The sequence below is a fragment of the Varroa jacobsoni genome, unplaced genomic scaffold, assembly GCF_002532875.2.
Source record: "Varroa jacobsoni isolate VJ856 unplaced genomic scaffold, vjacob_1.0 contig00664, whole genome shotgun sequence".
NCBI lineage: Eukaryota > Metazoa > Arthropoda > Arachnida > Mesostigmata > Varroidae > Varroa > Varroa jacobsoni.
The window spans coordinates 47,199-69,705 of record NW_019214507.1 but is presented as its reverse complement, the minus strand read 5'-3'; the positions used below and the strand labels follow the sequence as shown (position 1 = coordinate 69,705).

The window sequence follows — 22,507 nt, the reverse complement described above, 5'->3', positions numbered from 1 at the left end:
CGATAAGTTGTAGCTAAGACTAACGTGTCACTCTGAATCACTGCTGTTATTATTTTATTATATTCAAATTTGAAACTAAGTTAGTGAAAGAAACAAATGAGACGATAAAACAAGAATAGCTTGTTTTCCGGCGGGTGTTTTTTTGCAATTTGCAAAACGTTATTAGCTGGTCTGAACAGCAAGATCGTCTAAAGAATAAATCTAAATAGTAGCTGAACTTATGTTCGAAATTATAGAACCTTGTTTGCAACTGCCTAAATCTATATCGAGTCCTTTAGTTCGCTCTACAGTTACCCGTGTCGAAATGTTCCAAGAACCTTTATTAAATGGAATGATAATTTTATTGCTGTTTTTTAGTGTGACTGAAGCTTTAGTTTCATGCGTAATCATCAGCTGGTCTTTTATTTATCATGGTTGAAGGACGTATCGTTCGTCATATTAAAAATTGAGAAAAATTATGTAGGTGACCACTGTTTGTATGAAAAGCGCGCTTTTTTCAAAAAGTTCTAATGTGTCATAATGTGGCTTGGCAAGGCCATTTCTATAAAGAAAGAGGTATTTGGGTGTCATCGGAATCGACTGGGGATTTCCAGCAATTTGTCGATAAACGAAAGGTTCTTCCACAATTAAAACTATGCGTTTATCTATAGGGAACATTATGCTAAACGAGTTGGCATTACAGCACGCGGGGATTGGATAAGATTAGCCCAAGTCAAATGAGTTTCGACGAAGAGGAAGACTATTGTCCTAACCGGCACCATTGGTCACTGCGCTAGTTGGTAAGGACGATAGATCTTCGCGTCTCTGAGGCACAATGAGATAAGCACACCGACATTTTTTTGGCTCACGGTTTGCACATTATCCGTTGAATTATTTACGTATGCATTCACATACGTGCGAGCAGTTAAAAATATCTATCTTTAACTTTTCATAGCTTGAAAAATACATTTTCACAGTTCTCGTGTACGAGTTACATTGCTACCTCGAATACCCAGATGACGGTGCAAGAACCGTTTCGTTAGAACAGGCCCTACCACGTTTTAAAAACACTATTAAACACCGTATTTGAATTCAATAGATTTTAAATTTTAAAAAAAAATGACATTTAAATAAAAATTCTGTTCGGTGAATTAAAACTATGCAACAGCTGTGCGAAAAAAACAACAGGTGACGCACAATTTAATATACGACATCACACGATGCGTCGTAGAATTGTCATCTAAATGCGTACCGCTGCAGTAAAAAATTCTCCTTTTCATATTCATAAATTGTGTGCATGGTCTTTATCCGGACTCTCGGGTCTATTACCACCGGTGGTTTAATTGTAGTAAACTACACGGGCTCCTCTGGTTTCCGTATATTTCTAGTGTAGGCCGATCGACACAGTCTGACGTAATAGCTATCACTTAAATTTCAGATCGGTAAGATCTTAGTCGTTTGGAGCACATAATTCGACCAAACACCTGTGCTCTATGCTGTGTAGAAGTAAACAGTGTGCCTTATAGATGACTCTTCTCAAGCAAACCGTAGATTAAGCTCGATATCTAGAAAGCTATTTATTGTATCGGTGGGTCGATTCCTGTGCAATTCCTCGTGCTCTGATGCGACGAAGTGTGTACTTCTGAGGCCTTTTTTTTCTCCTTAGCTGTCCGTTGTGTCTTACTGGAACCTGTGTAAATCGCAGGATGAAATTTTTCCTTTTGATTTGATTAGTTCTGAGATCGGATTTGTTACTGCATATTATAGAATTTACATAAGCGTTAGTTGGCTAAGTACAGTGGTATCTCTCGTAGTATACTTTAGACGTTCTTCACTTGATATCCATAATAATGGTGGCTTCTTAGAAATTATGCTAGCTTAACAAGACAATGGGACTCGCAGTTGAAGCCCTAACGGTACATGCATCGCTATAGGTTCAATAACAGGGTAGAATAAACGTAGTGCGAAAATTTTGCTTCAGCGTGGCCAGCAATACGATGACATCTGGACACCGTAACAGTATTTTGCATGTTACGACGAAGATTCTTGCTGCATATATTGTATACTGCTGCAATAGCTCCATCCAGCAGATCTTTTCCACTCGCTTCTGATGCTATTAACTAACACAACATTAACTAGAATTATTTAACACATTTGGATAGGGGAAGACAAAAGATAACATTGCGATTTTTTTTTTTATTAATACGGCTATATGTCCTTTTGTGCAGAATTCTTCTTTTCTAGGAACTCTTTTTTTACCCTGAGTAACTCGTTGGGGTCTCTGAGCAACTTAAGGGCTGTGTGTGCAGCTGCCTGGGCGCAGTCAAGCATACGATTCTCCGCTTCCGGTGTGTTCGCCTGCAATATACGTGTATTTGAAGGTGTACCCGTTTTAGGTAATGGCTTTTAGCTAATTTCGAATTTTACGATTCGTTCGGCATTGGCTGGACGGTTCCTATAAATACAAGCTTCTCTTAATTGTTTATCGTAATGTAGCGAAGCTCTGAATTCGAACTTAAAGAACACAGTAATAATCACAGGGAAAAGAGTCATAGATTGCGATAAGTTTGGAGGTCCGTTATGCATGGGATATCGTAAGCGAGTAAAGCACCTTTCTCGGATGATAGCACCTTTCCCGATTGGAAGAGTAAATTAAATTAATTCCTTTTCCTGATTTGTTCAACGAAGTCTCAATTGTTTCAGGAAGACTTTAGGTATTCGGACTAAAGTCAATATGGCGTATTTTTCCCTCCACATCCTTTATTCTAAACGATCCAAAAAGCAACAATGCAATAAGCTCAACGGTCCGAAGAGGGCTTTGTGTAAAAAATAACGGTTTATATAGGGAATACTGTCGATCACGAACCTTGATTTTACATATGCACACAATGGAACGAACCATTCATTAGCTTCTGCTTTGGGCTGGAGAATGGAAGAAAATGTCTGCATAAGCCAATTTTAGGGAAATAAGGAGAAATTTAAGTTAATTTAAGTAGTAGCGTTTATGCAGATACTACTCTGGCAATGCGTTATATTGGGTTCCCTTCCAAGATTGAGTACACATATGGATCCCAAATAGGGGTGGGCTTCAGGTGCGTATAGAGGTCGTGGGCGCACCTATGTTATATTAAAAATGGCATTGATAAATGATTTTTGCTCTTCCACAGCCTTCTACTATTAGACGTTTATTAAGTAAGCTGCTGGGACCCAATGTCCGCATCACAATATATAAAGCTTCTCAAGTAGATGTCAGTACATCAAAATTAACGTGAATGTATGTTGCCTTTACGGACAACGTTCGTTTACCTGTTTGGCAAAATCTGGGTGATGTAGGGACGTAGGCGTATCGATGTAGTACATCGGATGTATAGATGGCACCAAATGCGAAACGTTGCCCATATCGGTTGACAAAAGCGCGTTGAACTCTTTGTTTAGTCCGTATTCAAAAAGAATTTCTAAAAGATCAACGTCATTAAAAGTATATATAAGTTTTTTTGGATTTTAAAAGCCATTTTTCAAGGAAGGCATATCGGATTGTCTTTAATGAATTCGATATCTGTTTATGCTGATTAGATTGCAAAAGAAAATGTTGTCTAACAATGCCCAAAACAGATAATCCAAGCAACTTAGGTTTAATAACTGAGCCTAAGTAGAACATGTAGTGCTTACCTGGTCGCTTGAGATAACTGTAAACTATGGATCCGAGGCAGATGTTGGGCCACATATTGAGGTATGGATCAGTAAAGCGCCAGTCAAGCTGACATCCAGCGGCAGCTCCTCCAGCCTCAAGACATTTAACAATGCGTGCGCAAAGTACAGACATGTCAGCCCCGTGCAACGTCCGGTATGTAATCTCCAACCCCAGCGAGTGATCGATCTTTTTTATCACAGCTGTTAAATCATGTAAATAAATAGCAAACATTTTACAAAGATACCACATTTAGATGATGTAATTAGTTAATAAGGGTCGCGAATTTTACACAAAACACTCTTCTGCGACAACGGTCAATGTTCGTGCACAGTCGTTCTCCGAATCAAGTTGCACTACTGAAAATACAACGAGTCCTAGAGAAATTTGCCTGGGGTCCTGGAGACGAATATATTAGAATCGCAAATACTGCATAATAAATCTGTTTCGAAAATTCCCACAAAGCACATATACGTCTACAAGCGGCATGGCGTAAACTGTCAAGTGAGTGGACGTTGGCCTAGCACGTGTCCGTTTTTCTGAGTAGCGAAAAAGTCTACGGATAAAACTTCGTTTGAAGGACTTTCGTACGGCAGTGCTCAAATCAATATATTTAACTCATCATTGAATTGATTGTTATCCTTTACCAATGTAGATCTGCACAAATAAAGAATTATATTATCCGCGACTAAGGGAACCTACTAGATTTGGGCCCTTTTACTTGACGTAGATCAGAAACTGACTGCTCCGAACTATTGAAGGCTTATAAATGGAACGAGCTCTAATTCAGTCAGTTCGGAGGCAGCTCTGTTATTTACATGTACACAAGAAGTATTAAGAAAGCAAATTTCATTACAGTTTGATTCGAACATTGTACCCATTTTACGGAACGATGTCACAAACTGTAGTATTTTCAATTAGTTTCACGATTATTTGGCCAGGCTATGTAACTACGTTTATGTCGTGCTTTCAAGCGTTTGTCTTAGTGGAGCTGAAAACCCGTCTACAACACCAAGCTACGTCTACATAAGAAATCCGGTTGATACACACCTCCGATTCGCCATTGATGTGGCATCTCAGCTCTGAGGACCTGTATCGCGTTGTATGCGGCAACAGCAGCATCACTCTCGGACCCAGGCAACATTCGATCAAGCGAAGGAAAGTAATGCGCTGTTTCTTCAGGCCGCTTACCGGAGTATGCCGCAAATATCTATAACAGGAGGTAAACGTACGGGGTGCTTCAAAGGTGTAAATCGATTTTTGAGGGGACGGTGGAAGTTAATAGGTAAAGCATTTTCCCCAACACGACTATGGAAAAAGTCATCGTTACGCCGTCGTATGTGAAGAAAGGAATAGTCTGTCCTTTTGTGTATTATTTGTCTCAAGTTGTCTCAAGTAACCTAGGCACACTAAAAAACATGTTCTCTGCTCTTTTTTAGTTAATGTCAAAAGTGCGTTACGGTTAATGACAGCTGTCTTGAGAACTTACTATGGTATCAACCGATAACTTAGGTTATAGCATGACTACTTTTATGATTTGCCATTTGTTTCGAAAGGTACTATGCTCAGAAAAAGCATTATAAATAAAATGAATTACACATTTTTAACTGTCCAACAACATACATTTTCATATTTCTAATAAATTTGATAAGAAACGACGCCAGTTGAGAGAATATCGGTGCGTACATGTTTCTGCACAACAATTTTTACTTGTAAATTTTCGTTGACGTTGACGCTCCGCAAAGTTTACGTTCTAAATCTTTGCCATGTAGAAGAAGAAGAATCAGTATTAATACAGTGTTCCTGTAAAGCAAAACTAATCGGCCATGATACCTATATGGATGCTGATGGTGCCGTGGGATTCACAAAGACTTCGTTTAGGATACTCAACTGAGGTACATAATACTGAAACTAACCCTTGACGAGCAGATACTTTCAGTGTGCAGGATTCCTTTGTTCGATGGATGAAGTATCATTGCCACGTCGACGTCATTAAACGCTTCAATCATAATAATCTTTCCACCGCCACCCTCTTCGCCAGGCGAGCCGATGACAGTGATTTTCCCCGGGTATCGAGATGGGCACTCCTAGAGGAATTGATGATCTCTTTAGCCATAAACATTACAGCAACTGTGCATGGGTTATTAGGTGTGCCTTATTGCCGTCCAGGCTTACAAACAATTGTTTGACTCATTTCCTATATGAACCATCCAAGGCACGCGAGTTATTGCAGTTCAGTATATCATAAGCTGTCTGAACCCGGCAAGCGAAATAGGAGCAAATTGATCTATACGGCTGATAACTGACAGGAAAAAAAAGGAAGCGTCATGATAGCCATCAAGACTTACTCTGTTAATAAACAGCCTAACTGGTTAGAAAAGGTTGCCTAAAAGCACAAGCAGACCAAGCATCTTTCTACTTGAAGTTGAACACTTTCATAACCTCAACGACAGATCCTATTATTCAACTAATTATATTCTATAAGCTGAATGGTCCAGTGAGTTACATTACCGTTCATATGGGAGCGTTTTCGGAACGAAATCCTTCCTGGTGATATCCTGAGCCAAAAACACTCCAGGCCTTCAACAATTACGTATTCTACTAAATAAAAACCTTCTAACTAATAACATAGCGCATAACTAATTACGCTTCTTGAAAATATAGATTAAAATCGTGGGTACACACATTGACTAACAATCTTGCGATGAAATATAGCTGCTGCTGCTATAGAACAACATACTGTATCTTGATTAATATTGAAATGAATACCAAACCTCAGCACAATAACAGCAAAAGGCGTGAAAAACTGGTCCATCCCTGATTCTGTCCATCAACAACTTCAGTGAGTTCTCGGGATCATTGCGAAGCTCTGTGTTTCTTTGAATAATTTTTCCTTTAATATATCTGTTGTGGCAACGTCAGTTGCTACTTAAAAAATCCCGTTTTGCCTTTCCGTGTATGCAGCCGCGCTGTTAAGGTTAATATGTACATTGCAAATGTTGGAGCAGGGCAACATGGAAATATATTTCATTCCCAGGACAAATCTACATAGATGTACATACAGTATATTCTATTAGCCATACCTGCCAAACCCAATGCTTGTACAGGTATCCCTAGTTCGCCTAGATAGTTTCTAGTACGATCGATGATACTTGATGCAGTCAAGCGAAACATTATTTGTTAATAAAATTATAATACTATGTCTCTTTCTACGCCTGATAAGGGTTTCGCATATTAAGCGAGCCTTGTAAGGTGGTCAGTTATACTGATTGATTACAAACAAAGACTGCACTAATACAAATTTTACGTTTATTTAATACGTAGGATTGAGGTTTGAGATCTATTCGATATATATTCGTTTGGGACTTTTTAAGGGATTTTTGGAAGTTGACGATCATTTATAGCAGAAGCCTATCGATCTGCCATACCTAAACTTACTCACACTCATATAAAGCAAACTTTGAGGATGGCACTATATCTATATATATATATATATACGTATGTACGTAAGTCGTTATGATCCATACGTTATTTGAAGGCTGTTATCTCTAATTAGGCACATCAATAGAGCTCAATATATTTAAGCTAGATGTATCATTTCTACTATATAGCTCTAATAATATAGGTACCCTATGTAGTGCTACGCCAGGACTCGCGAACTTAATGATCTTTTAAACTGATAATTATTTGTAAATATATGCTATAATAAGAACCATCTAATGCTTTACACATAAACCGCTAGTTACCAACCCTATTTCATTAATGGTGACACACAGTATTTCATGTTTGTGATAGATTTCACGGGAAAAATCGTAGCTTTCGATACTAATAATGAGTATAATTATCGATTTGTATCGGAGCATTCCCTTGCTAATATCAATGACATTTATATTGTTTTCTGTACGAAAGGCCCAGTTCGCCTACAACGACAATAAATGAGCATCGTTTTTTTTTTTGCCATGGACAAGCTCCCATGAATATCGTAGATTTCATATTTTCTACTGGAAAAAAAAGTCACCCGTTTTATAATGTTGCTTGTCATTGTCTCCAATCCAACTTTTTTGGCCGGGGTCTGAATCATCTATTTTCAAGCCGTAATCGCGGTATGTTCGGATATAAATTAACTATACTAAAACTATACTATTCACTGAACGTTGAGGTTAAAAAAGTTCATATTATGGATGATTAGTGAAAACGTATCACAACAACCCCGTAGAGACAGTAAAAAATTGTTTACATGGAACCCTCGCTGACGGCATACGACAGCTAACCGCTGATCCCAGTAAAGACATTCATACGTCGACTGCAACATAGCTCATAAAAATGGCAATCTATTAACACGAAAGTAAGTCCAGGATACCATAGCGCCATAGAGATACCACTGACAGTAAGGACGGTGCGCTAAATGCTCACTACGAGCTTGCGCTCGTCCTAAGCGATTGACCAGGCCCTATCATGTAGGTTATGAAACCGGAACGATAGTCTATGATTAATGTAGCTATTCTGACCATTCCACCTGACGCATTGTCGAATAGTACATTGTAAGGAAGATTTATTCAGTATCAATATGCCATGTTCTTCTGTAGTAAAAAACGGTCGGTTATAAAATACCGGAAAACATACATCTGCTTATTAGAATATGGCGATTATCGATCGGAACGATCATACGGAAGTCTCAGCACCAAAAACCCTATTCATCCCAGCGCGTACCTGTCATCGCAAGGCCATGAGTTTGCTGTGCGCAGTGTCAAGGACCAACTTGTAGTAAGCCAACGCAGGCCATATATGGTGACCAATAGTAAGAAAATCAACCTTTTCAGGAGTAATCATACCAAACGTACTCGCTACGTCTGGCTTATTCTGAACTTATAGATATGTATCTATAGTATAGTATAGACGCTGTCATAGTGTGCGACAGTAAATCGGCGTCTCGCCTTCGTTTCGACTTCGATAAACGCGACTACGCGTTTATCGAAGTCGAGACGAAGTGAAGGTGATTATAACAGTGGCAGTATGTGACATGTGGCACGGCATTGAATCCGATGAAGGCGCAAATAACTGTTTCTAAATGAATTTAATTGTGAATATAATTCCCTAGCAAACTTAGTACCGTACCGTCATTACATGCTGAGTGAGAAGGGCCATTGCAATGCCACTTTCAGCAATGAGGTTGTGCCCACACGCGTGACCCACTATTGGTAAGGCGTCGTACTCACAAATGAAGCACACGTTCGGGCCCAGAGACGCTGTAAAATATTCAAGTAAATATTATGTGCAGGTTAAACGGATACGTATGTGACATTTGCAGCTGAAAATGTGTTTATACTCTACTAACCATCTATCGAACTAATCGGGCGTTATCGATTGCTTCCCAAGTAGTTCTTCCGAACTTTTCGGTAGGCAACTGAAATGATTGTAATTATACCTCGAAATGGAGCCATTTTCGTGTTTACTAACCGTATTACTAGCCTTTTCAAAACAATACTCTGGAAGCAAATAGCATCTTAACTCGTTACGATCGATTGATCCGTGTTTGCTGTGACTTATTGGCAAACGCAGGCAGTACCCTATTTCTGATACCTATTCAATTGCAATCAAAGGGATCATTTATGTGAATTTCCATATTAACTATATTGCCACTAAAATGAATGTACCCAGGCTATTGGTTTCACGCAAATCTAACACAAGCCGTCCTGGATTTACTCTGATATTTCGTTAGCTAACGCGAAGCTTAGCAACGTCCGCTTTACGGGATCGCAGTGAATACCCGCTACATTTTACGTAGGGGCTCTTGGACGCACTCGCGCAGTCTTTTATAATATCACTTAACAGCGACATGCTAAAATTACGGCTTACGACTGTTCGTAAATGCAGATAAACAATTACAAGAGGTAGTTGGCTAAAGATTGACCTTGGGAGGCTTGTCTCTGACTGTCTGGCCAGACAAACAAAGCTGCGGTATGTCGCCATCTTTGTTTGTCGGGCCATTATTTCAACGTATCAGAGCTTAGTAATGAATGCCCCTGCCTTAGCGACAAACGTATATCTATTCGTGCATATATTCGACTATACTGATATCGGGTATTGGGTGACCTACGGTAAAGGCGGGGCTTATTGACTTTCGTGTCTCTGAAATCTAAAATATCATTTTTTTAACTTACATTATTGTTCTTTGCGGTCGTGAATTACTACACTGTTCGTCGCCTAAGAATTTAAAAATTCAGTTGGCGATTAGGGCATAAAACAGCCTAAGTCACTAACTTATAAAAGAAAAGATAACACTGGCTGAGGGATGTTAACTGTCTCAGAATCAGGTCAGTTAGGGATAATATGGAATACATCATCAAGCGTTTCGTACATAGCGTACATTTAACGTTCTCCTTGAAAATAATTAATGGCTAATTAATATAGACTAATCTTAGTGTTTTTATGCAAGGAAATAATGCCCTCTCCTTGTTTACATGAAGCATTTGTAAGATGGACGTGATAATGACGACTCTCGTATATGTCTGATAACTTTAGAACTTTTACTCAGTTTAACTTGTTATCATAAAAGTTTCATGACATTTTACATTCTTACAATCGGACATTTTTAGATCCGCTTCAGCTTAATGCATATCGACTTACAATAGGCACATATTATTTATAGTGAACAACAGTCAATTATATACAATGTAATACTTAAATAAAATTATTTGAGACCTGTCTAAAGCTAAGAAAGTTCTAACGGTAGAAACGCAACGACAGGCTACGCCTGCCATAAAGCCAACCTAAACTGACCCCCTTCTCTGATTCGAGTCTACCTAACCTGCAGTTACGAGAATATACAGCTGTTAAACAGATTCGATCAATATAAGGCAGAAAAAGAGACCCAGAATCCCAATCAATAACGCGTTTTGATGGTTACAAGAGCTTTATATTGTATGGAAAAATTATGACGGTAAACCTAGCCTTTCGAATTTCTTTTTGAAAATCTACAGTTCCTTATAGAAATTGTCAAAGACTTTGATTTTCATCGCGTAAGCCCTTTTGGGTGTGTTGGGCACAGGTAAATCCCAAGCTGTTTATCATTACCTGGTTTTTGTATACGGACATTTGGAGCGTATTTCTGCTTCAATACAATATACGCATAACGCGTTATATGTTACGTCTGATACACGTGTGATAAATCATAGAGTAGCGTTTAAAACATTAAATCCTGAGTGCATCAAGTTTAATTCAAAAATTAAGTGCTGCCTACCATAGTGTCTTGTAGCTCGTATTTTACTTGACCCGCATAGCGGGCTGGTATTCTTCAAGATAACAGTCACTTGTAATCACAGAATAGATAAGATAAGCTGCTGCTTAGAAAATTTTTTACAACAAAATGATACTGAACGCTTGTCGAAAACGGCGACGAACCTAACGGTTTTTGCTCAGCTGTAGACCATCTTTGCGTAATTTCAGATAAGATTTAAAATAAGATGTAATTTCAACTAAAACATATTTTAAATGCATAAACGGATTACTTGATTTAGTCGAGCTGTTACACAGAGGAACGCTTTGGAGCAGATGATTGTATTAGAAACCCCGATTCAAGAGACTGCCAGCCAGGCGCCTTAAATATGCCTAATAGGCACACGTGTTTTTAGCTTGAAAACTTTTTAGTCAAAGCTCGTTAAAAGTAGCTACCAGTACTGTATAGTATTCGGCGTAAGAGTAAAAAACCTTTGTTCTTTTTATAGTAGTTTGTTTGATATTGGCCTCATGTGTCATATATATATATATATATCGTGTTTGGACGAAGTTGGGATTAGCAGACTTGTGATTTTGGAGGAAATGAGAGGCTTCCAAAAGGTTGTTCGAGGCCATTAATGTACTGATTCTAAATTGTCCACTGTAAGCCATATTACGCGCCTCGTATGTAAAATAAATAAAAATCTAAATTATTACATTCGCTTACTCTGTGCGTACGATATCTGCATTGTATACCTGCTGAGCATGAAACGTTGCAGATACGCGCCTAGGTTGGAGGAGTACGTAAATGTGCAAGCTATAAAAAAGTTCCACCATGACGTGTCATGTTGGATTAGGTCGATCTGTTCTTTAAATGCATTTGAAACTGTTGCTACTCGTCTTACCATATTTCCCGCTTTCGGGACTAAACTCAGCACGAAAGCCCGTTTCTAGGATGTAGTTGCGTGTCACCTTGAACTGATGCTCTTCTAATACCTTGGTCAGAAGGTCGTGTGCACGGTGTTCGACAAAGCGGATTTCGGGATGTTCCCATATTTCGTCGTTGATCTGGTAGAAAAGAGAAGGTATGTATGTTTAGGTACAAATAGTTGTCGTGATGTAACGCAATATGGTAAACGCATCCGTTATTTTCTTATGGTAGATGACTGAATTCGCTTACTTAACACGGACTGGGTTCTCTGTACCGTTTTTTTTTTTTCTCTAGATAAGAGGCCATTTTTATACAAAAAGTGCTATCGATAAAGTCCATCCCGTTATAAACCTATTTTAAATCCTGGACGGAACCGTTATGAGTTCATTTGTATTTCAGTAGGGGATAAACGTTATGTTTTTGTTAGTTTTCGTCGTGTCAACGACATAACGTTATTAAAATGCCGATATGCATGACCATAGTGCATATCAGCATTTTAATAACCATGCATACGGACGTATTCTTGACATTAGATCTTCATGTTCCATAGAGTCATCTCAAAAAAGAACTTGATTGAGCAAATATTTTCGTGTAACTTATAAAAGAACAGCGCAATTATTTATAAAGACCTTATTGAAATTCGATATTAAGCTGTTGTACGTTCAAGGACTTAACTCTCTGTTTCAATTTCTAGGAATGGGTACACGAAGCTTCTCTTCCTGGTGGCTGTTCCTTGTAAATTTTCATCTTTCCCATATTAATCGGCCTCTATGATTCGCGAGAAGATAGTTAGCGCCGCACGTCCGTTGAAGAAGTACTGACTTGGTTTGTCACTGTTGTAGCGTTCTTCACCAGCGATGTCTCATTTTCGTGGTCTTAGAAGGCTTTAGGCCAACAAGGAAAAGCTACATGGTACCTTAACAAAACCTCAGACCTTTTGGACCTCAGACCGTTCGGCCGCTCCAGGGTGTTGGCGACGCGTCTGAGGACTCAATCGTAAAGTTCGCATAGCGAACAGGTTGCTATCCAAGGAAACGAGAGCAATTATGTTGGTGCCTTGTGGTGGTTGACTTTTGTTCCGCCGACTCTAGAGACATTTTAAGCCATCAAAGAGTAAATGTCTTTGTATAAAATCATGCCGTATCTTTCTGAAACTTTATTCTTGCCATAGGAAACACATTTTATTATACAATATTTTTGAATTTGAAGTAGCCGTATGAAGCCTACCGAGTTTTCAATGTTACTTGTATAGGAACGCTACAATGCTCATCTTGTTGACTTATTGCTAATTAAACATAATGATACACCACATTCTCGATATGTATTAAAAAAATGTTTACATTATTGTTATTATTATGATTCTTTAATTTCGTTAAGAGAGATTCTAATAAAGCAACTGCTATGTCGGAGTAAAGGTACATTTGCATTTTCCAATAGTTCTGCGTCGCACGATAGGCAAAGTGGAGGGAATGACTAAGGCTAACACGACTAAGGTAGAAAACCTGTGCTTTAAAAAAATAACCCAGACTAGGTTCAAATGCACGCAATCTGCAATAGAAAAGTTTTCGAAATAACTTCGGACCCTTTATACTTTTTTTTTTTATTTACTACAAAGGACACTTTGAACAAACCTCAGTTGTCCTGGCGGTCAAATGTACTTCAAATCATTAAAACAAGGACGAAACGGAGCATAAGTGAAGATCCCCTTATGTCCATTCAATGGGTATGACACTCAAGCGAGCTGTGTTAATGTGTTGCGCATTGCACTTAGGACATATGAAATCTCACTTTGAATAGTTACTACCCGCCAGCTACACTCGACTCGGATTAGCTATGCCGATTCATTCTATAAAACGATATGTGACACAATACATATTTTATAACCGGATGTTTTTGCAAAAAAGTAAAAAAAAAAACTAGTTTGAGGTCGGGATTAGGTCGTTGGAGGGCAAAACTAGAAAATTTGCCAATGATAGCTGACTGTTTTGTCGATTCCAAGTAAAGCTTTGATTCGCAAGCGATCGAAGAGCATTATGATCATTAAGAACGATACCTCGTTTGCAATAAAGACGAGTGAAGGAATGACACCCTCGCCGTCTACCTGGAAAACAGCCCATCACGAAAAAATACATCAAATGGGCTTCGTTTCAGATTGAGGGATTTTTTGTCGTTAATCTCAATTCGACTCAGACGGGAGAAGAGTTCTCAAATGATTATTTTGACTTGTTCCTTTTATAATATATACACGTAGGCATACCATAACAATATCATTGTATTCGGTTTCACCACCGTCTGCAAATGTAGTTATAAAATAATATCTGGCCCATGTAAATAAGGTCGTAAATCGATCCGCTATCACGTATACGTCAGCAATAAAAGAAAATTCCTAGGCGTGTACTAGGTAACCTTTTTACTGATTATAAGTTAAGCATCACAGAGGCTACTCAGGGCTGCCTTTGAACTATGAGGTTAATAGTTGTACGTTTTGGAACTATGCTATATCTTAGCGGGCTAAAGATTTCACTCGAGGACCGAGTCCATCTGTTCTTTCGTAAATAACAGCTACACGAAGGATTCGTAGTGCTGCGTAACCTATATCGCATTAAGGATGGTGTCAGCCTAAAGAACGTTGAAGTCTATTAAAGCTGCGTCGTTTTGTTACCAAAGTAAATCTCGTATTGACCACGCGAACTCCTGTCATAAAATTCCATTTTAGCCCAATCGATGACGGTTCAGACGAAATAGCATTACGTGCCGGCGCAATATAACAGCGGGATTTAAGGCAGTAAATGCAGTCGTCTATTATCGCCTCCAGATACCTCCATAAAGACAGTGTACTTAATCACGGCTTGGGTCAACACACAGCAAAAAGGTCATCGAGATCAAAAAACTTTTACATGGTAGTAGAAACAGGCATACGAGATAGTTGTGTGTCTTTTTTTCTGTCGACTTTTTCTAAATAGAGCAGATGCCACCACATAGTCGCATAGACAAGCCGACACTCCGAACGGAGGTTCCTGAATATACACATATATTTTGCTATAATATATAAATGACCCAAATCCGAAAATTCTACTTGTGTCTGAGATTGTAGTGAGATAACAATCGATATCTTAGGAAAATTATTGACACGTACTAGAAGTGTCTATTCAATATAACTACGATCCACAACGGTCACAACCCAACTAGGCATCTAGACAGCTCGCTAATACTTCTCAAATGATTTCAACAGTAGGTATGGCTGTATCAGAGACTGTATCTCTAGCTGAGGTAGTAGTTGATGTTGAGAAAGCAAAGAAGTACGTTTTTTACGACGCCCTTATCTTTAGGGAGCATAAGCATCTAGTCGCTACAATAAATCTCAAAGCTGAAATATTAACAGCTGAGCTGCATGAACTGAACGTACATGCAATGGTTTGAAGCACGAATGTTTTGCTTAAGATTTGATCGTTCAGTGTCTACAAGTATCATGTCTTGTCTATCTTCCCCGATGCAACAAGCGAAAGCGTTCGCATTTGTACTCTTCGTTTTTTTTTTTTTTCGAAATACTGCTTGCTCTATATTATAATGATCATTGCGTTATGCTGGTTAAGAGTGCACCCAATGCCGCATGGAAGTACATACATTCTATCAAAGGTTAACCTGGCGATATGTATTTACTGTATACGCTATCGTTGCTGGAAAATGCAAATAAATATATAGGCGAAGCGATAATGATTAGGGACTTTGGCGCCAGTTTTAATTACTTACATATTTGTAAATAATCAGCATTGTGACACCACCATTTTCGAATAATGGGTGCACTCTAATTACGACTACCTATGCACAGGTATTTTATGAATAACCGGTAGCCAGCTGATTCCTTAATTGTAGCGGACGACCACAATATATGGTACTGAGTAAGTATAAAAGTAAGTCTGTGGCATAAAACGATTTGAATATATCTAGGCAGCTTTGGGATTTTCGTACATCATCACCAACTAGCTGCAGTCCGAGGACCAGTACTTCTCTCGTGACCTTCGACTGGATCCCCTGAAACGCTGGCAAGCACAACGTTGTACAGTCGAAACGACAACAGGATCCCTGTTATAAAATAGGGTTACAACAGTGAACATCTTTTTTTTTTTGTTTATAAAAAATACCGGCAGCTTCGAAGCCATAACGTCCCTAGACTCTATAAAACCAATAATTTTGCATTTTTGATGCAGCGTCTGCTTTGCAAGCGCTTGATATGGAATTTGGAGGAAACTGTACTTTGATGCCATTCTCAAATCTATAAAAAGTGTGCGTGAAATTAACTTAAGCCCCAGAACATTATTAAGCTACGTAGACTCCATTGCAGTTAGGCATTTGACAAAGGTGACCCCTTTCGATCATCCACCGATATCCGAATCGTGAGTAACTCTGAATACATCGCAATCTATCCCTACCAAGTTGCATTCTTTATGGAGAATAGCTTGTTAAAATATCCACCATGTTTGTGTATTTCCTGGAAAAATACTAAAAATAAACATATTGCGAGATTCCTGGTAACAGGGCAATCACTGTTATTTCGGAGGTAACGGTTATACCTAGAAAGTTTAGGGATACGTAAGGCGGTTTGAATAGAAGTCGGGCGTGGATGTATTTTATTTTGTGCTGAAAGTCAGCCTCCTGAAAGTTACAATTGTACTACGACCTTTCATCCAACATTTTCCTACATGTTTAACTATAGCAGGAGTAATTTGAGTAACAGGCATGCACACAAAAGAGAAGCTTACGTTCCTTTGAATGGCCTTCGCTATTTGAAGGTTTACTATTCAACGCAGACAAGGAAATACGTAAACGAATGTACAACGCATGCGTACGGGTCGTAATTATTAAAACGTGTCTATAATTCTACAATGAAAGTATAACGGCACTGGTTATTTGCGGTTGAAATATCATTACAAATGATCAGAAGTTTCTCGCCATTATGAACTCGCCGATGTTATTTGCCTATAGGTGCAACAATTTCGTTCATAGTTTAATGTGGAACAACTTCAGTTAGACTGTTCGTGCATGACAGCGCACTGAGTCAACTTAACTTTTTTCTAGCCTCTAAGTTACCTCTGTAGATTGAATTTGTTAACGCCGAACTACTTCTATTCAGAAGATCTATTAGTCAGGATATGTAGAGAGCGAACATTAGCTGGAGCCAAATAGTGTTCGAAACTTCATGCGAAGGCAAGTCCAACCTGACAGAGATACATATATCATAATGCATTATTTACGTATCGAAGATGCACACACATATCCCGGGGAAATAAATAGCTGTCTCTTCTTGCTTCAAGACTCGTTTGACTATATATGAAATGCATTTGTCTATGTATATTAATTGACCAATTATAACAAAAAAACCTGCATTACATTTAATAACTTGAGGCAACGTTTTTACAGGAGGACAGGGCTATTTATTAACGGAGTGACACAATGATAGACAGGTTAAGAATTCGTTTTGACGTACGGTCCTTCTACAGTGGGCGAAGGGCGAAAAAAAAGTGCAATATTGGGTAGCGTAGTGGATATGAACTTGAAAAATTATGCGCGCAACCTGATTTTTAGAGACCCGACGAGAGAGAACGATTTTCTTCCAAGGAGAAAAACACTAATGCCCACCGAAAGGACGCGTGTTAGAATCGCAAGGCTGCGAAAGCGAATGCACACACCCTATGACTTTTATATTAACCGTCCTAGAAAATTCCCATGAACCAAAAGCGGAGAATAAAACTTCTGATAACAACCCAATGGCGGGTCCGCACGTGGGCAAGAGTTCCAGTTAAGTGGGGACTTATAGGCAGACTGCAGCTCGTGCAAAGCCAGATACAGCAACTCTATCAGCCCAATTTCATTGTTCTATTTTTTTTGTCCTAATTATACCCTTATCTTAGTTCACTCAAACCTATGCTGCTTTACAATTCGTAGCAATTCCGTTTTCCTACTTAAATTGTCTGTGGCGGTTCCCAATCGTCCCGTCCGGCTAACTGCCGGCTAACTAAAAAATCTTTGAAGTGCCCAGTATAAGCCAGAAAAAAGGTTAGCTCTGACCCTCAACGTGGCACCAATTTGTCTCTGAGGCGTTACTCAACAAAAAGTCCTATTGAGGAGTAACAATTAGGCTTTTATTACTTTCTTAGCTCGTTAATAAGTAGCTTTAATCTGCCGTTTAAGCGTCCTTGACCACCCAGTACCTAATTGCCCTTGTCTCACTAAGCTATTCGGTTAATCCGTTTCACAGCTTTCACAACGATGTACGTTACGAAGAGTAAAGAATTTCTACAAAGAAAAACATGTTATTTTTCGATGGGAAAAATATGAAAAAAACCGCAACCGTCTCCAGGCTGGAACTTGACCAACCCACAAAAATCAGGTGAAAGTGATGTCTCTGTTCAGGCTACTTTAGGCGCATCACAAGTCAACCTATGTCCGAAGAACAAAAGCTCTTAATAATAGATAGGACTTTTTTTTATCGATAGATGGCCACATATGAGCACTGAGACTGACGCTCAGTTACTGACTCGTATATGCTAGTATATTAGTTTACGTTTATTGTAGGATTTACTGCTATTTGATAATAAGTTTCTATGCGTTGCGCAAAAATCTGATTTTGGCGCACCTGATAACTGCTGCTTGCTTGCTTGCTTGTAGCCAGTCGGCCTCAAAGGTTCTGTCGCCAGCAGTCGCAGAATTCCCGCGCAGAAGAAAGGAGCTGTTTCATCTTGCTCCAGTTAGTACCGATGTAATTTTACGCGATTCATTTTGTGAATTTTAATCAAATAAATATCACTTTTCCTTTACGACGAGTTTGGAACTGCGATTTAAGCTAAGTGTTAAAATTAAAGTTTTAGCACGTTCTCTGAGGCCGCCTGCAACCGACGCACGCTTACCAACCAGACGTACCGCAAACGGGACGGCTTCAACGATCTTTGCCACATAGTTGCATGTTTATTTCAATTTTTTAAAGTAATCTATTTGGCTTAAAACCCACAACAATTTACAGTGTTACTCAGATACAACTAACACGATTACATGTAATAGTACAGTTATAGGAAAGGAGATTTTATCGTCTTTACGGCGTATTCAATAAGCAAATGGTTTCGTTTTGTGGAGTTCGTCAGAATGAGGCAAGGTTGATTTGGCCTTCTCTAACAAATTTCCAGGTGAGCAGTTACCATAATTTTTCACTGTAACATTTGAACAGCGTAACAGAAACGCAGCGTAGCGATTTTGCCCATAGAGGGCAACTGTGAACGACCGTCCGTACGCAAGAGTCTGACCGATGACAAAAAGTAAAGCGACAGAATATTAAACGTATGTACGATAATACACTGAGTCACGATAGTCGCGTCGGTGCCAATAGGGCAAATAAGCTGCTGCGCGAAACATCACAGTTTCCGTGACATTTCCCGTTAGTAACAGTAAGAAAAATTTGGGAATCCCTAAGTCTACTTCGTGCCGCAACGAGGGCCAGCCACTCGAGGCAGCGACTAGCGGCAGCTAGATTTGCAGTAGTTTTTGCCTGCTGTACTGCTATGAAGATTACCATGGCTAGATCATTAAATAGCAAGCACCCTTACGTGATATAATAGGTTCGACTGTTCGAAGCCAGTAGATTCCGCCGGGAGCGAGAGATTAGATCGTTTGTCAGCGTTAAGAACGGCATCAAGTGAACAATTCATACGATTCAGCGTTACGCCAATACACACATTTTTCTATGCTATCTAGAATATTCTTATTGATGTTATTTGTGTTAGATAATAGATTTTGCCAAAAATCGTTCCAGCCCGTTTAGATAGTGGGCAGCGTGACTCAAGTCATTTGCGATAGATATGGCTAATCGAAGGTGACCACAATGTCCCTTCCGGCCTGTCTGTCTAATCTGGGCTTATGAAGTCTTCTTGACCGAATCAAGAGTATGCCACTATTTGTCGTATTTGAGTGCCTTGCGGGTGCTGAGTGTGTACTAGTCCCTGCGGAAAAAATATGCGCATCGTTTCGATGATATTGGTCATCTTCGCGTAGCGGTCATCTTGCCTCGTCTGAGACTCTATCGTCACAATTATACGTCTGTAGTAGTTCCGCTGCAGAGCAGCCGTTTTTCTTTACTAGGTCATTGGTAAAAAGTCTTCGTAGCATAAAGTACCATACTTCCTTCGTGCCATATTTATATGCTACAAGTACGGAAAATTAAACCTATTAAAACTACACCACGCCACGCCACCCCACGAATCGTTTTTCGTAACGTAGGCTTCTCGGCAAATAACACTCTGTGCGACACATATATATATATATATATATGTCGTGCTATTCAATAGAAAACGTGAAATATATTCGTCTTTTATTGCAACATCACATTACTCGGGCTTTTAGGCACTGCGTCAACGAAGGTTTTACTATTAAATACTATGAACCGTTGCTGCAAATAATAACATAACGTCATAAGTCCTAATTCGCGCGTATTGTCAACGGTCGGAGAAAACGATCAAGTCAAACAACTAAAACTCGTAAGCGAGGTAGCTACTCCGCGACAACGGTTGCTACAACAGGTAGCTACAACGCGACACAGCAGAAACTCGAATGGCAAAAAAACAGTTGGGAAGTTACAAGAAGCCCCCTGTCATCTGTTTTACTTATCGGACGCTGTTCTCATAAATTACCATTTTTTTTTTTCAAGAAAAATCCTCACCATTTTCTAATAGGAAAACGCAGTCGCTTTTCGATAGTAAGCTTTTTACTGTTCAGTACATATAACGGCATTTAATGTGAAAACGATCTGGCCAGTCAATCGTACTCAGCCTTGCGACGAAGCTGTACGAAAAACGTATTCTAGAATAGAAATCACTATTCTCTGAGTAATTTGTACATATACTAGAAACACCTTGACAATTTCACTACGTTGAACAACTTTTCCTTCGCAAATTTATCTCGTCGTGTTTAAAAGACGGATCGTACAGCTTTGTCCAATTACTGCGAGAACAAGTGTACCGTACGTTTCAGTTGATAGATAGTATCATTAACGTCCACCACAAAAACAGAACACTTGAAGTTGACATTTTGACTATTGTTGCCCAATGAAAACGAACTTTTGAAATCGGCAAGAAGTTATATCATCATATAAGATTTCAATAGTAAGTACATAGTAATAAAACAGATAATTCAAAAGTTATTTTACAGTTACTACTGCGACATCCTACTGCATCGGTATCAGGTCATCACTGATTGACTAAATGAACGAAAAAGAGGCGAATGTAAGTTTAGGCACAAAGTACAACGCCGCTTTACGCGAAAACGCTGCACCTTTACGACGTACTATCGGCCCACCTCAGCCTATTTGTGCTTACAAATAATTCGAATTTGGCATCATGCTTCATGACTAGCTCGTGTGTTCGATACCCAATTGACCAATCTATCAATGATCTGTTGCATCATTTACTATGCTACGGTGTCGTGTTTTAGAGTATCCGCATGGTGGGCAATGAAACGAATGATCCGGTCGAGTTTTGTCTGCTAATTATGTTTTGAGTAAGTTTAACTTCATAGCCAAAGTGTCCAACTCATTTATTCACAGAACCCGTTTGAGGTAGTGCATTTAAGATGCCCCCCCCCCTCCCTCCGCTATACTGCATATATACTTACTCTACGTAATAATTTACGATATTTTTTCAGGCCTTCCTGCAAGAGAGCATCTTCGACGATATCAGTCTCCTTCACTGTCATCGGTACTTTAGCGGGCTGACCGCACGCACTAGTTTCGCCAAGGCCTTTGTGGCTGTCGAATCAAGCCGTCGTGCATGTGCTACCGGCAACGACGATCGCGCGTTATCATGCAGCTAGTTACGGGACAAGTTCCCTCCGAATTCCACGAACTCAACTAGTTAAATAACAGGTCACTTGTTATCAGTAGACGCACTAATATATTTGGTTTTCTATAATGCTTTAACTACGTCTTACATATGGACTAACTAGCAATGCAGTCGGCAGCCGCCGCAAGCCTTCGTAAACGGCGCTAGAGGAGAGGCAAGGTGGCCTATAGAGTCGATGAAGTTTAGAATAAACTGCAAGTAATGCATGGAGAACTCCACTGGTTTGTATGCGAGACGTCGTTCACGCAACGTACATGGTAACGGCGGAGGCAGTAGCGAGGGTGAATTTAGTCCCGTGTCAGTTTCCCGTCCCGTATCTTTGGCTGGCGCTCGCCTCCTCTTCCAACTAGGAAAGAATAGGCCCCCAGTTGAGTTAACAATCGTCTGTGGCAACGGTAGCCAGCGAAATTATTGCTACGGATCGTTACGCATTGAATATTACGGTATCGAGCGCGTCGGGTATGGCTTGTCGATCCGTGTCCTCTTTTTTTTTTCTCTCAACGTAAAGATATTGCGTTACGATAAAAGAAGCAGCGATAAGATGGCAAAATAGCCAATGATACACATTTTCCGACAGTACGCGCTTCTACCATGATTGTTTGATCATGGATTGAGCGTATAGCGATAGTAACGCGGCTGTAGTGGCAGCCATTGCATGCTTGTTTGACCGTGTCACTAGTTAATATTGTACCATTGCCACAGTGATGCTGCTATTGTTACTACGAAACTACCAGAGATCACGAATGAGGTTAATTGTATTGTTTAACATCTCTACTCATACTATTGCTGAAACCGAAGAGCCTGTTTCAATAC

At 39.5% G+C, this 22,507-nt stretch overlaps 1 protein-coding gene and 1 long non-coding RNA gene across 2 annotated transcripts; one reads left to right on the top strand and one right to left on the bottom strand.

Moving 5' to 3' along the window:
- Window positions 1-2,138: 2,138 nt before the first annotated feature.
- LOC111271474 (xaa-Arg dipeptidase) lies at window positions 2,139-21,931 on the bottom strand. The gene is made up of 8 exons (XM_022852290.2): window positions 21,468-21,931; window positions 11,788-11,950; window positions 8,783-8,913; window positions 5,584-5,754; window positions 4,718-4,877; window positions 3,649-3,870; window positions 3,286-3,434; window positions 2,139-2,337 (listed from the first exon to the last, which is right to left on the bottom strand). Exons 1-8 carry the CDS (start codon window positions 21,546-21,548, stop codon window positions 2,188-2,190), a joined length of 1,227 nt encoding a protein of 408 aa, XP_022708025.1. The 5' UTR covers window positions 21,549-21,931; the 3' UTR covers window positions 2,139-2,187.
- LOC111271476 (uncharacterized) lies at window positions 11,840-13,231 on the top strand. The gene is made up of 2 exons (XR_002686884.2): window positions 11,840-11,967; window positions 12,508-13,231. It is a non-coding gene; the product is annotated as an uncharacterized LOC111271476 (long non-coding RNA).
- Window positions 21,932-22,507: the final 576 nt, after the last annotated feature.